The sequence below is a fragment of the Bipolaris maydis genome (assembly GCF_028858645.1).
Source record: "Bipolaris maydis strain C4 unplaced genomic scaffold PSV08scaffold_2, whole genome shotgun sequence".
NCBI lineage: Eukaryota > Fungi > Ascomycota > Dothideomycetes > Pleosporales > Pleosporaceae > Bipolaris > Bipolaris maydis.
Genome location: NW_027093858.1, coordinates 2954182 through 2970128, shown reverse-complemented (window position 1 = coordinate 2970128; position 15947 = coordinate 2954182). Strand labels below are relative to the sequence as shown.

At 51.5% G+C, this 15947-nt stretch overlaps 7 protein-coding genes across 7 annotated transcripts; 5 read left to right on the top strand and 2 right to left on the bottom strand.

Annotated features, from left to right (window-relative positions):
- Positions 1-494: 494 nt before the first annotated feature.
- Positions 495-1096, top strand: PSV08DRAFT_269977 (uncharacterized protein; the record flags this gene model as incomplete). Its single annotated transcript, XM_014224673.2, has 1 exon — positions 495-1096. A coding segment is annotated over exon 1 (487 nt), but the record flags the coding sequence as incomplete, so codon positions are not given.
- A 1054-nt stretch (positions 1097-2150) lies between these two features.
- On the bottom strand, positions 2151-6098 carry PSV08DRAFT_195889 (SNF2 family N-terminal domain-containing protein; the record flags this gene model as incomplete). Its single annotated transcript, XM_014224671.1, has 1 exon — positions 2151-6098. One exon carries the CDS (start codon positions 6096-6098, stop codon positions 2436-2438), a length of 3663 nt encoding a protein of 1220 aa, XP_014080146.1. The 3' UTR covers positions 2151-2435.
- Positions 6099-6517: 419 nt separating this feature from the next.
- On the top strand, positions 6518-8767 carry PSV08DRAFT_195887 (transcription-silencing protein Clr2-domain-containing protein; the record flags this gene model as incomplete). Its single annotated transcript, XM_014224670.2, has 2 exons — positions 6518-6767; positions 6820-8767. 2 exons carry the CDS (start codon positions 6518-6520, stop codon positions 8562-8564), a joined length of 1995 nt encoding a protein of 664 aa, XP_014080145.1. The 3' UTR covers positions 8565-8767.
- Positions 8768-9310: 543 nt separating this feature from the next.
- Positions 9311-10705, top strand: PSV08DRAFT_359393 (survival protein sure-like phosphatase/nucleotidase). Its single transcript, XM_014224669.1, has 2 exons — positions 9311-9527; positions 9582-10705. Exons 1-2 carry the CDS (start codon positions 9377-9379, stop codon positions 10493-10495), a joined length of 1065 nt encoding a protein of 354 aa, XP_014080144.1. The 5' UTR covers positions 9311-9376; the 3' UTR covers positions 10496-10705.
- Positions 10706-11344: 639 nt separating this feature from the next.
- On the top strand, positions 11345-12106 carry PSV08DRAFT_359392 (uncharacterized protein). The gene is made up of 2 exons (XM_014224668.1): positions 11345-11699; positions 11780-12106. The coding sequence occupies exons 1-2, from the start codon at positions 11382-11384 to the stop codon at positions 11981-11983; spliced, it is 522 nt and encodes a 173-aa protein (XP_014080143.1). The 5' UTR covers positions 11345-11381; the 3' UTR covers positions 11984-12106.
- On the bottom strand, positions 11901-13125 carry PSV08DRAFT_216613 (uncharacterized protein). The gene is made up of 2 exons (XM_014224667.1): positions 12675-13125; positions 11901-12624 (listed from the first exon to the last, which is right to left on the bottom strand). Exons 1-2 carry the CDS (start codon positions 12975-12977, stop codon positions 12076-12078), a joined length of 852 nt encoding a protein of 283 aa, XP_014080142.1. The 5' UTR covers positions 12978-13125; the 3' UTR covers positions 11901-12075.
- Positions 13126-13514: 389 nt separating this feature from the next.
- PSV08DRAFT_216609 (heterokaryon incompatibility protein-domain-containing protein) lies at positions 13515-15836 on the top strand (the record flags this gene model as incomplete). The annotated part of the gene is made up of 1 exon (XM_014224666.2): positions 13515-15836. The coding sequence occupies one exon, from the start codon at positions 13515-13517 to the stop codon at positions 15738-15740; it is 2226 nt and encodes a 741-aa protein (XP_014080141.2). The 3' UTR covers positions 15741-15836.
- Between the last annotated feature and the right edge of the window lie 111 nt (positions 15837-15947).

Genomic DNA, 15947 nt, shown 5'->3' with positions numbered 1-15947 from the left:
ACGTTCTTCTCCCAATTGGGTGGTATAATCAGAAACATCATATCGGCCAACAACACCAATACAAGACCTTCAGTATTGAATGAGGCTGCTTCTAGTTCAGCGCGTCTAAGCGCCGAGGCAGTGGCAACAAGTGCCCAGTTTGCAGCTGAGAACATGCGAAGGGCTACCGATTCAGCAGGCCGTGCTGTCCGACAAGTCCAAGGAATCCACGTGATTGTGAAGTCGCTTGTCGATCGGATCGACTATTACGGACGTTGGGCACAAACCGCCTCGGCTATTCAAATCGCCCAGAGAAACAAGGCAATCCAGATCCTGGCCGGAATAAGTGATCATCTCGGCGAGAGCAACAGCATTGCTGTGTCAGGCAGCGGAGGCCCTGACGGTTTTGCTAAGCCCGTCTACGATTTCATCAAAGAAGAAACTGGTACGGGGCATTCCGTCGACTGATTCGAGAAGACCCTCTTCCGCCTACGTTTTGTGCCAAGTCAGATAACTTAGACACTTTATGTCAGTACATGCAATGCGTCAGGGCACAATGTGGAAAAGATGTCATCTTCCACTTGTTGATCCCCGCCTGGGGCCGCATCTCCATCAAGGAGCCCTTACATTTCCCGGACTGCCTTCAGCCATTTCAAGTCAAAGGAAGGAAGTACAAGGGCAAGCCTTATGTTGAGTTTAATCTCCCAGCAGCACCGAGTGGACTTTTGCACGGTGTTGCTAACAATGTTCCCAATCGCATATGCTCGCGCACAACCGCAAGTATGGTGTCGGGCGCCGTAACCTTGCCAACAGTTGGCTGGGGTGTCAACGGTGCTTGTCTTGCTCTTGGGGTTGGCGTAGGTTCCCTCACACCATTTGGGGTATTCATCGTCCTTCCGGTCTGGTTTGGAACTGCAATACCGGCTATAAGCTACACAGCGCCAATCATCGAAAAATCTGTCTCCGATGCTCTTTGTGAAGAAGAACCAAGGATATTAGGGTCTGACCAACGCTTACACATGACTTAACAACTGGTGCCTGGCCCAGGGAAGGATGTCAGTAGTTCCGAATTTCCAATCTCGTATGCCTAATACTCTTTTAGAATTCCATCTCCTTCAAATGCATAACTCCACTCTTAACGTTACGACACGTGCCAGGAACATGCGAGACAAGGAGAGCAGAACAAGCACACCACGTGGAAGCGCGACCATCCTCTAAAATCTTGGCACTTATGACATCATCCCCAGTCCCCACGCGTCACCGCGAACCAACCAATCCCCAATTCTCCAACCACACAAGCACAACAACAATAATAACATCACCAACAAGCTAACACGACCACTTTTCCCAATTCAACCCTCCAAGAAAATGATCCTCCGCCCCTCCACCCTCCGCCTCTCCCTCCCAACCGCCCGCCCCTTCTCCCTCTTCCCCTCCTCGCGTCCCCCCACAAATCGCATCTTCGACCCCATCCGCCAACCCAACGACCTGCACACCTTGACTCTCCTCAATGCCGCCGACAACCGCGCCCTGATCACCTTCTGGACAGCCTCCTGGTGCCAAACCTGCCAAGCTATTAAGCCTCTGTTGCGAAAATTGATTGAGGAAGAGAAAGTGGGGGAGAGGGAGGGCGGGCTGGGATTTGTGGAGGTTATGATGGATTCAGTGCTGATTGAGGATTTGCCGATTAGGTATCGGGTGAGTTTTTTTTTTTCTTTATTTTTTTTCTGCTGGGACGGATTTGGGCGGAGAGGAAGAGGGGGTTGGAGAGGGGATGGGGATGGAAAGGCTAACAGAAAGGGGACAGATTAGTAGTATGCCGACGTTGCTGGCGTTTAGTCGCCAGGAAGCGCAGTTTGATACGAGGTTGACGCGCCCTGAGGAGATGCGGAATAAGGAGTTTCTGAGGGAGTGGTTGGTAAAGGAGGCGTTGAGGGGTGGGAGGAGAGGGGGTGGTGGGGGGAGTATGTTTGGTTAGTGGGGTTTTCTCAACAGGAGTGATGTGCAGGTGCCTGACGGTGTTCAGGGACGAAAGAGGGGTCTGATGAGAAGTAGCGAAGGCAGGTGCGTATTGCAGCGATTTTTGAAGGTGAGTGTTAAATGATATTAGGGTCGAGCGAAATTTGTGGGAGAGATTCGTGGGCGGATGACGGAGGATGGCAAGGACTGAAGATTCAAAGAAGCATGCGTAATAAATGCCTTTACGAAAGATCATTAACTATTGTAAATCTAATGTACATGTTGCGCGACTCGTCACGTGAGACAGCCGTAGCAAAAGAAAAGAAAAAAGCCATCAAACTTCTATGGGTATATCAACCAGAGTTGTAACGCCACCTGGTGCTGTGAGATGACCATTGGTAGTCCAAATGCAACTGAAGAACCAGCGCATTTGCATTTCAGCAATTCTATTTTCGCACATCATGAATGCCATGTAATCAAGAGACCAGTGGCCAACCCTACACGCCACGCCTGGTCTTCTTCTTCTTGTCACCAGTCTCATCGAACATTTGACTCCTCTTCTTCGTAACCGTAGGGATTGGCAACAGTGTGTCCGTTCCATCAGGCGTAGTGACTCCAGAATCACCAAGCCCAGAAGTCGAGAGCGAGGTATCAGTAAGCCCCGGTGGCATGCTAACTTCGTCGTCATCCTGAATCTTGACACTCTGCGCCGTTTCATGCTCCTGCAACCAAGCAGCATGCTCCTCCTTATATGTCTTTTCCTTTTCCTCGATCCACGCCCTTTGCTCTGGGTCTTCCTTGGCCGACTCGACGCAAGACGGGCATTTGACGTAAAAACCACCTGACATAGCATGTTCACCCAAGACCTCGAATTCAGGCAGATTTTCACCGATAAGCTCGGTATTGTCCCAGTTAAGACAGTCCTCGCAGTAGCCCCGAGGACACCAGCGGCATCGGAAGATGAGACCTCCAGCGTCTGCTGTGGTCTTTGCACAGTCGGTGCAGTTGTGCTGGGGGCAATGGAAGCCACTGAAAGGGCCCTTGACTTTGCCCTGATAGTGGTCGTCGAGACAGTCAAAGTGGTAGACTCGGGGACAGGTTTTACACTCGAAGAGTTGTCCAGCATCGGCATCTTCGAAGCATTCAAGGCAGTGATCTTCGTGGTTGAACTCGCGTCGCTTTTCGCGGACTGGCTCAGCAAGACGCGGGTCTTTACCGGCGAAAGTTGGCACGGCTTCCCAGTCTCCGCAGTTCATGGACTCCTTATTGATAGCATAGCCGTTTACCATGACTGTAGTGTTCTTGTTCGTGCGGCGGTCTTCCCGAGTAATCGTTTCTGGTAGGATATTCTTAGACGAGGTATCTGCACTGGAGCTTTTATCGAGGTTACGCTGGTGACGCTTGCCTTCAAACACGGCGCATTCGACGCGCTCCATGGTTGAAAGCCACTTGTCTTCGTCAATCTCGGACTGTGTCGTGTCAGTCAACTCGGCAGACTGGTCACGGCACTTCTTCATCATTGTCTCCAGATCCCAGGAAACCATTTCTTTGACGTCAATCTCAGGATGTGAGAGTGTTTGTGCACCTCGCCGTACAAGTGTCATCAGTTGCGATGTGTCCATTTGGGGCATGTCTTCGTCGATGGAAGGGCGTCCCGCTGACCTTTTCGCGACTGCTTGCTTGCCATGTACGTTCTGCATGGACTCAGTAATCTTTGCAGAGAGATAGAGCTTCTTCCGAATGCGACCCATCATCTGCTCTTCGACAGTCCCCTGGGTACAGAGCTTGTAAATCGTTACTTTCTTGGTCTGTCCGATACGATGAGCCCGCGCTTCGGCTTGGAGAGTAATTTGTGGGTTCCAGTCTTCATCTAAAAATATGACATCCTGAGCGCTGGTAAGGTTGATACCTAAGCCACCCGCGCGGGTCGAAAGAAGCATGACCTTGTAGTCCGAATCTTTCTGATTGAAAAGGCGGATATCCAAGTTTCGACGAGCCCTGGCCGTGCTTCCGTCCAAGCGAAGATACTTGAATTTTTCACCGTAGTTGCTGACAAGAGACAGCAGGTCCTCACAGCAGTCGAGTGTGCGAGTGAATCCTGAGAAGATGAGAACCTTCTTGCCTTGTTCAAAGACCGTATGCTTGAGGAGTTTCTCCAATAGAATGAACTTGCCGGAAGCGCGGATGACATGATCACCAAGGTAGTATGGGTCTGGGGCTCCTCCTGGAAGCAGGTATGGGTGAGAGCAGCATTTGCGCAACTGCATAACGAGATTCATGAGCTTTTTCCAAGCTCCTTTTGAAGCGTTGGCATCAGCCTGTTCTTTCGCTACAGCTTCTTGCAAAATCTTTGCAGTTTCCTCCCACTCATCTCCAACGCTGCCAGTGCTGATCACCTTGTCCATCTCCTCCAGCTGCTGCAATAGCTTGTTCTCCTGGACATCGTGTTCAATGGCAGCTTTCTCTTTCTTCTTGCCATCGGCAAAGAGTTCATTCAGCATGCCATCATCAATACGAGTCAAAAGGCGCGTATACCAGAACTTCTGCATCGGCGTAAGGGGCACGTAAAGGAGCACCTCTTCTTTGGGTGGCAGACCGAGATTGACTGATGGAGAATCCTTCATTCTGCGCAGCATAATTAGCTCGAGCAAGCGCCGGGCATCTGTCATAGTCTGCTTGTTTGCTTTGCCTTTGCTAAGATCGAATGACTCCCGGAATAGTGCTTCAGTCCTGTCGTCGAAGACGGCAGGGTATAACCAGGTCAGAAGTGACCACATCTCAACCATGTTGTTCTGAAGTGGCGTTCCCGTCAGGATCAGTCGGTACTCGGCATTGATACTCTTCAACGCGGTGGAGATTTGGGCCAAGCTGTTTTTGATCTTGTGGCCTTCGTCCAGAACAACATAACGCCAGGCGAAAGAGTGTTTGAACCAAGATTGCTCGGCTTGAAAGACATCATAGGTCGTCACGACGATCTTGAAAGAGCCAGAAGGGCCAGGCAGCTTGGAGAGCTTTTGGCCGGCCTTGCGCAATGCCTTCCGATCTCGTGCGCGTGAGGTTTCGTTTCCTTTCATATCCTCTAAACCAGCCGCAACCCGCTTAAGACGAGTCCGTTCATTCACAGCACCATGGAACCGCATTACTCTGAGCTGTGGCACCCACTTTTCAGCTTCCGTTACCCAAGAGTTGAGCACACTCAGCGGGCAGACAACGAGGTATGGACGGGGTTCTTCTGACACAATGCCCTTCTGCTCATCGAGCTCTTCCAGATATTGAAACAGAGAAAGAGTCTGCAACGTCTTTCCAAGACCCATCTCGTCACCGAGTATACCAGAGAATCCGTTGTTGTAAAGGTGAACAAGAAACGACAGGCCAGACAGCTGGTAAGGTTTCATGACGGCTGTAACTCCCTTGGGTTGCTCCTTGAGCTCTTGGTATTCGACGATAGGTTGCGCTTTGCCCTCTTCTACCAGCTTCGTGACATAGTTGTTCTTGGGCAGAAGTGGCAGAAAGAAGTCTCTGTTGGCGACAAGAAAACTGTTCGCCCTCGCCCTGGTGCCTTTGGCAATGTCATCGCGAAGCCGATTGCGAGCGGTGTCGAGTTTGCAAGGGGGTGGCGCTGATTTCCGCCGCCGAGATGAAGTAGTTATGGTTATAGTATCAGACTCCAGGATGACGCTCCTCCGGTCCCGAGTACCCCTTCGCAGTCCGTCTGTCCTTTCCTTTTCTCTCTTGCGCTTTTCCATCTTAAGCTCCTCCGTGTATGCCGATATTCTCGCACTCGTTTTGCGGGGGCGGGCCGATGGCGCGAGTTCGTCTTGGCTGTCTTCTGGATCTGGGTCTACTGGCTTTGAAACCGATTGCCGAGTAGTTCTTGTGGAAGTCATAGGTGACTGCTCTCCTGCCGATGAATCCGAGGTGACGTCGTGTTGCGCCGTTTGAGGCGGTGGGTTGCGTTTGCCTCTACTGTCCCGGATGGGAATCGGCTTTATTTCTTCACTCTTCTGCTGTGTCGACAATCGCCTGTTCTTGGTCGCTGACTCAACTGAGCTCTGGGATCCAAACTGCGCTAGAAGATCTTGCAATTGGCCACCTCGTCGCTTTGGAGGTGGAGTAATGGGCTGGGGAGAGCCCAATATCACAACGGATTTTCTAGCCATGACGAAAGATGCAACGTCTTATATAACCTGCTATCCCAAAGTGAAACAGGATTCTGAGATAAGCCAGATGTAAGGGTCAGTGATGTCGGAAAAAGTAACTCTGCAAAGCAAAGTTTACAGAGCAATGGATCTAGAGTCCCGATCGAGGCGATGAACGGTGAGCAGTGAATTTGCCGATGAAGGGCATGTCCAAAAAGAGCGTCTCGCACACCAACGAGTACTTGGAGATTGAACAAGGCCTCTGGGGGCGACTTCGAAGTTGGTAGAGGAGGTGAACGCGTCTTAGCGCGCCTGTCCATAAAGCCGAGTAAATCCGACGCATCTCGCCATGCAGTCGCGAAACCCTTCTTGCATGTCTCCTTACGCCCAGCAAAGAATCCCATAAGCCCTGCGCAGCCGGCGCATTACCGTCGCTCATCATGGCGCAGCAGCCCATGACTTCATTTTGGCCCATATTCGCCTCCAAGTCGGACGGACAGCATGTCGTCAACATCAAAGGCAGGCCCATACGCAACGGGCCGACCGAAGAGCAGCTGAACATGTCGCCCAACGACCAGGGCCAGCGTGATTTCTACCGCCTGATCGAGAAGGATGATCCCAAACACCAAGACTGGCGTAAGAAGCTGGGCGGTATGCTCTTGCGCGAGATTGGCGGCAAGCAGTATGAGGGTAAGAGGAAGCCACGCGGGCTAGCGGGCGGCAGAAGGCTGACTTTTGGCAGACAAGTGGCAGCAGTGCATTCTGTGGGAGCTACCCGATAACTATGTCCTGTACGAGCACATCAAGACAAAGGCGGACGGCCAGGTTAAGACGGTGAAGAACCACTCTGGCGGCGGTCACGATCGCCAGGATGCCTACCTCTATGGCTATCCCAAGGGCCCTAAGAAGCGCTTCAGGAGCCCCGTCGAATTTTTTCCTCATCTGCTGTGGCTGTGTACCGACGAGAACAGCGATATGACCAACTGTACATGCAAAATGTGCTCTCCAGCGGGCGATGTTGAGAAGCCTCAGCCCAAGGTCGAGGCCAAGCAAGAGCAGCCAGTGCCTCTCAAGCGAGAGAACAGCTCCGGTGGGACTGCTCCAAACACCAATAACGGCAATGTCGTGGGCCGGAATCCCGCCGTACAAATACCTGTACATCGAACCTCCATGACCGCACCAATTCCAAGCCCCATCATCAAGCCAGCCACACCTGTACCTGTACAGACGTCGACTCCTAGTGCGCCGCAGATTCGGCCTCCTCCGACATTACAATCAACGCTCCTCCCCCAACCAAGGTCACTCGAGCAACAAGTGGATCTCACCTATAACAAGTTCCTGTGTCGAACAGGCGAGGTGGTGTGGTTCTTCCGGCCCAAGACATCTGCCTGGGGTCTTGGACTTGTTGTGCAAAGATGGGCTCTGGCAGAGAACCCCATGAACAGATCGTATCTAGTTCAGCCGCTCTCGCATCCATTCGAGTCCCTTCCACAGGAGATTATACACACAGATGAGCACATCAAGCCGTGGCTAGCTTGGTCTGCGCCTAGCTGCACATTTCCCTTTCTGCAGCAAAACCCACAGTTTGAGTATGGCAACACTGATTGGAGAGCACTCATCAATGGACAAGGTGGTGAAGGCATTGCCTCTGTTGATGCATCTATCCTTGCAGCCAAGGCGATTGATACCACATATACACTCTTTGAGCACTTGAAGACTTCGAAGGATGACAAGGGGAACGAGTTCAGACAGTACAACGGCATATTCCTAGGTGCAGAGAAGATTTGGAGGGGCGAGCCCGTTCGTCTACGGATAGGCGCCACTGGAAGCGATCTCATGGTCATCACGGACATTATCGAACAAGTCCTCGCCAACCCACCCCCCAATCAGCCAAATCCAAAGGTGATTGCAGTGGGCGATGTGTATAGCTACGCAACTTTGGATGCTCCAGACCCGAATCTTCCTCCAAAGCCACCACAACAGAATCCCAACATACCCTCTCGCATGGTGCACGACATGGTATGGCGCAACCGCTTGCTCGTACCCGCCACCCGCACGGCTGCATGGTGGAAACTCATCCAGCCCTCATACAAGCTGGATATCGACGACATCAAGGGGCGTTGGTATGAAACCAGTCTCATCTTCCAGGAACCCTTTACCAAGGCCGTCAAGAATGGCGAGGGAGGTAACGGTATCTGGATGAACGCCCGCGGAGACGCAACAGGCAAGGGCAAAGGGAGTGGTATTCCCCAACCCGATCGCATCGGCGCTTTTGGGGCCTCTGTGCCAAAGGGTACGCGTATCATCGAGGGTCTGGAACCGCCGAGCCAGCCCATGGGTCAGGCACAGCAATCTCATGATGGAATGGAAATTTCTATGAATGCAGGAATGCCGGATCCATTTTCCATTGACGAGTTTATGCACGTCGACCATCTAGGTGACGAGGCGGGCATGGAATATGGAGGTAACAACAACTACACGTATTAGAACAGGATGGCGTTTATTCTGGAATTTGATGGCATTGTACGGCGCGACATGGGAGATTTGGAGGATCCAACAAAAGCAATTGAGGTCTTGAAGGGCGTGAGATTTGGTACTCTACTAGTAGTACTCATTGTGGGAGATACCCAGGTTGGCTATTTAAGATGGGAACTTTTACGAGCATAGTGTATTAAGAAGAAGTTTTGTCAAAATCATTGACTGGGCTGGACACCGTGGGAACAGAGAGGATATGATGCTTGACTACTTAGACACAAGCTCTATGAACCGTTTTAGTCCAACCAATTCGCCCGACCAAATGTCCATCTTTCCACGGGGACACGGCATGCGGCTCTAATCGCGGGGAATTACCCCCCATTCACCATGCACGCAGCCCGTCATCTATTCCCCAATACGTCCCTCTCGCCGACCCCCGATATTCCGCCACAAGTCCCCAATGCATTTGCTCCTGCCGCATCTGTGCTAGCCGACCCAATTAACCCTATCCCTGCAACCTGCCCTTTATCAACACCGAATCACGGCGCGCAACGAGCGCAGGTGAGAAGGCAAAAGGTGTGTTTTTCCCGCGGTATCGGGCACGCCGCGTCGGTGGTTCCTGCAGCGACCATGGCCGCCAGTGTGTTTTTGGCGTAGGTGGATAGAGTAGCTGAGCCGGGTTCGCGGGAGAGGGTGGTTGGGAGATGGAGAATGAGGGGATATAAAAGCGAGGCTTGGGCGGGCTGTTTGCTTGTGTCCATACGAAGCCTTTGAGCTTGTGTCGTTTGTGCCTAGAGCTTGTGTTGCTTGTCACATTGTTCAAGATGCGGTTCCAATTGAGTACGGCGCTGACGGCGGCGCTGGGTCTTGCGGCGTCGGCGGATGCGCTGAAGATTCTCATGGGGAACGATGATGGGTTTGGGAGCGGAAATCTGAGGGAGTTGTATAAGATGCTGGTTGATGCGGGTCATGAAGGCGAGTTTTTTTTTTAAATCGCTGTTTGTAGGCACCACTGACGGTACGGGATAGTGCTCATTGTTGCACCCGCTCAACAGCAGTCCGGAAAGGGCACGACGGTCATCTGGGCAGAAACCGCCAACCTCACCGTGCCATCACAGTACAACATTATCCCAGCAGGCGCCCCATCAGTCGGTCGTGATCCCACCGACGATAACATCTGGTACTACGACGGCACACCCGCAGCATGCACCTTCGTAGCCCTCGACTACGTCCTCCCCCGCTACTACCCTGACTGGAAGCAAACCGCCGACCTCTTCATTGCAGGCCCCAACTATGGCACTAACCTTGGCCCCTTCGTCATGGCCCTCAGCGGCACTGTCGGCTCAACCTTCGCCGCCATCTCGCGCTCCATCCCCGGCATCGCCACAAGCGCCAGCAACAGAGCCGTCCCCTACTTCAACGTAACGGGGCCCTCGCACCCAGCCGCCGTCGCCGCCAAGGCAACCTTCGGCATCGTCAACGAATTCATCAAGAACACGCCTGCCGGCCAAAAAGTGCTTCCGCTCGGCTACGGCGTCAACGTCAACATCCCCGAACTCGCCAATGCCACAAGCTCACCTCCCGTCTTCAAAACAAGACTCACAGGAAACGCCAACACGGATGTCGCCGTGTACAACGAGACCACCGGCCTCTTCACCTGGGACAACGTCAACCCGCTCGCCGCAGGCATCAACGCCCAGTACAACGGCGACACCAGCCTTCCCGACGAGACATGGGTTGTTGCCGGTGGCGGCATCAGCGTCAGCGCCTTCACCATGGATTGGTCGGCCCCGGAGTCCGGCTACACGGATGCGGTTTACGAGAAGGCGAGTGCGCTGTTTACTGAGGGAAGTGGCAATGCGACGCGGTATAGCAAGAGGATGGTTGAGGAGAGGATGAGGAAACGGGGAGCCATGTTGAGTGGACGGGATGGAGGTGCTTAAATGTGCTTTTCAAAAAAAAGTCTCGTTGTGCGTCCATGAGAAATGTGTATATGTGTTATACGCCTAATAAAATAGAAATCGGACAGGTGAAACTAAGACAATGCCTCGTTTTTTTCTTTTTCACTCCGTATAAGCATCAATGAAACAAAGAATGTCTAAATACATATATCTAGCCATTTCGTGTAATATGTATTTTCTGCGCTTCTTCTCGATATATGTAGTTTGCAGCAAACTGTGTCAAGTGGTCAACTTATTAAGCCTTTTTTTTCGCCAAGCCCGCATTGCATTTACCACTGCATTCCCCTTCCCCAAACCTGACGGGTCTGACAGGGCGGGAGTAGTTTCAGCAACCCCCGGAAAGCGGCAACTTTGCCCTTCTCGGCCCCGAAGGAACCGATTGGCGACGTATCGTGTTTGCGCAACCCCATCCAGACGCCCATTTTTTCATTTCCAATAGTAAATTTCTCCGAAAGGTGGATGTTAGGCAAGTGATGTTGGGTGTTGCGGCTCTACTAGCGAGCCGTTTCCCGAGGCGCGAGTCAAGGGGGGAGGGGTGTCTGAGATGGTGTTTTGTGTCAGGCTGCTTAGGCTGCTTAGGCTGCGCGGCATTGAAGGAGGAGCCTGAGGATGGGATTGCGGAAGGTAGGTGTTTGGGGAGTAGAAGTGGGCGTACAAAAACGCATGAAAGATACCTTCTTCTTAAGTTTTCTTTGTTATCGTTCAAGCATATTTTTTCCTTGGTTAAACGAAATCGGCTTGAGGCTCGATCGTTTGTTTCTTGTATCTGTCATTTGTCATTGGCTGGTTCAGCTGTGCTGTCTACATTTTTCTATTTTATCTTTTCCAGACACAGATACTTGTTTTTGCCGGTTCATATATTTCCAACATGTACTTCACACCTCTTGCCATCCTCTCCCTCAGCGCGCTCAGCTTCGCCGCACCTGTAGTCGTACCACGACAAGCCGGGGCCGTACTCAAGGACACAACATATAATGCCATCTCCATCTCTGGTGGCCAAGCCGGAAATGCAAAAGCAGAAGCAGCAGCTCGCTTTTCCGCACTTGACCTTCAGAATCTTAAGAATATCAATAAGGCGGACTTGACCTTTCTGAACGAGGTCAATCAGGTTGCGAATGATGCCGAGAAGGAGGTGTTTAATCCGGCAGTCGAGGCGGCGAGTGGAGATGCAGCTACACAGATTCAGGTCAGTCATATCTTCTTTCTTCCCTTTGTCCTTTTCATAAGTCCTCTCCGTCCAGTTCCTTCATGCTAACACTTCACCAGAACGGCAAAATCAAGAACAAAGTCCTCAAACTCACGGCCACCGTAATCAAGCTGCAAGCTCAACAGGCGCAGGGACAAGATGTAGCAGCGCAGCTTGCAGAAGAAACTAAGAAGCTGAACACGAATATTGGGCTGGATACAGCAGCAGCGGGTCAGGTTTCCATTGCTGAGCCATTTAATGCCAACATTTCTGGAAGTGGGTGAAGGAAAACATGAGTTACATATGCATACGAGCTAGAGATGTCGAGTCAACGATACCGGGGTATATATATAACAATCCACATACTTCCTCAACCTTACAACTTCGCCTTGACAGGCGCAAAAGTGCTTCCCTGTCCACCACCCAATTCTTGTACAAGCTCATCCACCTTCTCCAACACCCATGTACATCCCTCGTCACTAACTAGCCACTTGATTCCTTCTTCCTCGCCTGCTTCGGGTTCTTGCTTCCAGGTTCCATCTTCCCATGATTTCCTCAATCCGAAGACATGGCTGAGTACTTGTGGACCGACACCCTGTTGCGCTCTCAAACACGTTATAGCAATCAAGCTCGTCGTGATGCGTCCTACGGTTGCACCTTGGTTGCGCGGGGGATCGGTAAAGAGGCCTCCGTACTCGCTGTTTATGATGAAGACGGGTAAATCCGGGTGCGCTTCTCCAAGCTTCTGTTCAAGTTTTGTTTCCAGAGGGCGGTAGATTGCGTTCCAGAGTTCACGACCACGCTTGTTTATTTGCTCAACGTTGGAGGGGTCGGGAAAGCGCGTAGGTGTTTTATTCAGCGATGATGCAACTGAGGCTGGGAGAGCCGCACGGAAGGCGTTTAGCATATTGATTGTGCGGGGAATCTATGGGGGTGTTAACATGCTTTCTTTTGGACCCGGATTAGATTACTTACGCCGTTGAAACCGATACACTTGAGGCCGATTTCGCGCATAAATTCCGCGATTGCAACGCTTTCACTTTCTGGGCGTGATTTGCTCGAGCTATGGTAGAGGGCAATCATGGATTCGGGCGAGTTCATGGTCATTGTTGCGGCTGTGGATATGCTGAGCCATGATGGGCGTCCCAGCTTGCGGTCTGTGGCTTCTTTTTCTATCCGGTTGTATATGCCTTGGATTCCTGCGGGCGCCGGCACGGGGCCTGGGCGCGAGTGTGCGGCGTTGATGAGCGACTTGAGGGATGGCGATAGCTTAGACATGGTGTGCTGGGAAGCAGAGTCAGTCGCCGAAACAAGAGTCTAATGCGCAAAGGCAAGAGGGGCGCAAGAGTTTCAGTTCCAAGCGACTATGTGGAGTAAAGAATGTGGTGGTGGATGCGCATGTATATGTATGTACAAACATGAACATACAATGACGCGACTTCCCGAGACCGTTCCGAGGCACGAGTTCGGTGGTTTTTCAGGGTCCGATGGTGCTGCATCACTAAAACACCTGATCCGACCTTCACCTTGACCACTCCGCGCGCTCCTATTGCACCAACTTTATGATGCCGCCCGCAACTCCATCATGCATTTTTTGGCTGTTGACAGGTTGATGCGAACGCCTCGGATATTGATTGGTCGCGTTCGCCAAGTCTTCAGCTGAGCAGGCGATTTAGGCAGCTGGAACGTCGAAGACTCCATTCTGTATGCAATAGCAGTTCAGACCGAATCACAGCCCGAAACATTTACATCTGACTAGGAGAAATGCATTCGTTCTAATGCGATTTAATTATGAGCTTTTCCTCGCAGTCTAGTATGGGTAGTCCAACCGTCAACCTGACGGTCCCCCGCCGTGGTTTCATTGACATTGGTTCTTCAACATACGCATCGGCCGAGGAGCCCTCCGCATACTATGGTGCGCTTCAAGTATCTGACAGAAGTTCAAGGATAGAGCCAATTTATCACAATCTCACTCCGGAAAATCGCGAGATACGGCTTCTGAGTATTGTGCCTGGAGTCAAAGACCACTCACAGCCTGTACACTGCCGCCTGCAAATATACTCTCTCGATGATATTAATTCAGATTACCTCGAATTTATGCATGATTTCACTGCGCCTACCACACAAAACTGGACAAGTAGTCGGCTCTCCCCGCAGCTGGCCAATCTTGCTCCTCTAAAACGGATGCACAGTACTCGACCGAGCCCCAGTCTCTATCGCTTCAATTGGGGAGACTTTGCTGCCCTCTCATATGTTTGGGGTGACCAGAAAAATAAGCAAACCATAGTGCTCAATGGCCATGAAATATCCGTAACTGCCAACCTGGAAGCAGCCCTACGCATGTTTCAAAGCGGGTGTGAATTCAACGACAAATTCAAGCTATGGGTTGATGCGCTTTGCATCAACCAGGACGACCTCGAGGAGCGATCTGCTCAAATCAAGATGATGCGTGACATCTACGGAAGTGCATGGTCAGTCATATCGTGGCTAGGGGAGGAGAGCAGTTCAAGCAGCGCAGCGATACAGCTTGTACGTGATCTTGCAGAGATCAAGGCGAGCGGATCTATTGTTGAGTTCGCTACTCAGTTGGACACAGATCCAAGTTTTTATGGCGGAACCCATTGGATCGGACTTCAAGACCTGATGGATCGCCCATACTGGTTCCGGCTGTGGATCATCCAAGAAGTGATTGTTGGCTCCGCAGCGACTTGGATCAGATGCGGCCAACACACCATAGCATGGGAAACTTTCTGTGATGGAATCTCTGTCCTTCAAGAGTACCTCTGGCTCGTAAAAGACCGATGTCTTCAAATGGCTGTACACGACACTGGCCTCTACACACAACATATATGGCGAACCAGTAGCTTGCATCTCGTGTACCAAGACCTCGCCGTTCTCAGCAAACAATTTGCGCAAAAAGGATCAAACTTCAACTTCGAAAGGCTGCTGGATCTTGCAAACTCGGGTGACTGTACAGATAAGAGGGATAAGGTGTATGCCTTGGTTGGACTTATGGCTCCTGCTGTCGCAACTGGCTTGAATCCAGACTACACATTGCCTGAATGGAAGGTGTATAGGGAGGCAGCCAGGGCCTTTATACGATTTGATGACAACTTAGACGCCCTTCGAGAAGGAAATCCCTGGGGTCCTGCTCGAGGCCTTACGTGGGCAGCGGATTGGTCGTGGCCCGGTAGAATCAGGTGGACACGCCATGATCAACAAATTTGGGGTCCTGCCTACCTTTTTTCGCGTGACGCTGGATGTAGGCACAACTCGGCATATCACGCAAGCGGTGACCGGAAGCACAACGCGTCATTTGATGACGGCGGACTACTGTTACGATGTACGGGCGTTATCATCGACGCCATCTCTGGTCTATCAGCTCGTGGAACAGGGTATTTTTCTCGCTGTGAAAAAAGCATCGTGTTTCCAGAAAACTGGAAGAGTGTGTACGGCGATCGCAACGCGACTGCAGAGGCTTTGTATCGTGCCCTGATATGCGACAGAGTTGCATACGGTCACCGATCCGGGCCCCAGCACTCTGCCATTTTTCATCTTCCGTCTACTTTTGCTCTCGGTGGTCCACAATTCAAAGAGAGAGGATGGAAATTCTTAGCCGGCCAGGAAGGATACTACTTTCGCTGGGAACAATTTCGAACTGGCATGCGGGACTTTCCGCTTGGCGAATACCGATTTGATGATTTCTTCTCAGAGGAGATTCCAGCAGATGCTTCTGAATTTGTGTACACCGAAGCGTACTCCTGTTTCGATCGCAGCTGCAAGAAACGACGATTCATGACCACAGACAAAGGCTATCTGGGGTGGGCACCGGATAACATCTACGGTGGGCCCAACGAACAAACGCAGAAAGGGGATCTCGTTGCGATTGTTTTTGGATGTAGTACACCGCTCGTGATACGCCCTTGTGGTGAAGACTACCTAGTTCTGGGCGAGGCTTATGTACAGGGCCTTATGGACGGTGAGGTAATTGCAGCTCTAGAATCCGGGAAGTATACGACACAGAGTTTTGCCTTTTGGTAACGAGAAGGCCATTTGGACGGATGGTAAAAATCTTCTTGACTTTGGAAATCAGATACGTCATCACCGAGTGAATTGAATCGATAAAGATCATAAGGTTCAGTGATTGTAATCAAACTACCCACCGGCTTGCTGTTGCTTGTGCCGTGAGTACTCTAGGCGTCCAGATGATATTCAATGAGATTTCGGGACTCATATCCCCCTGGACTA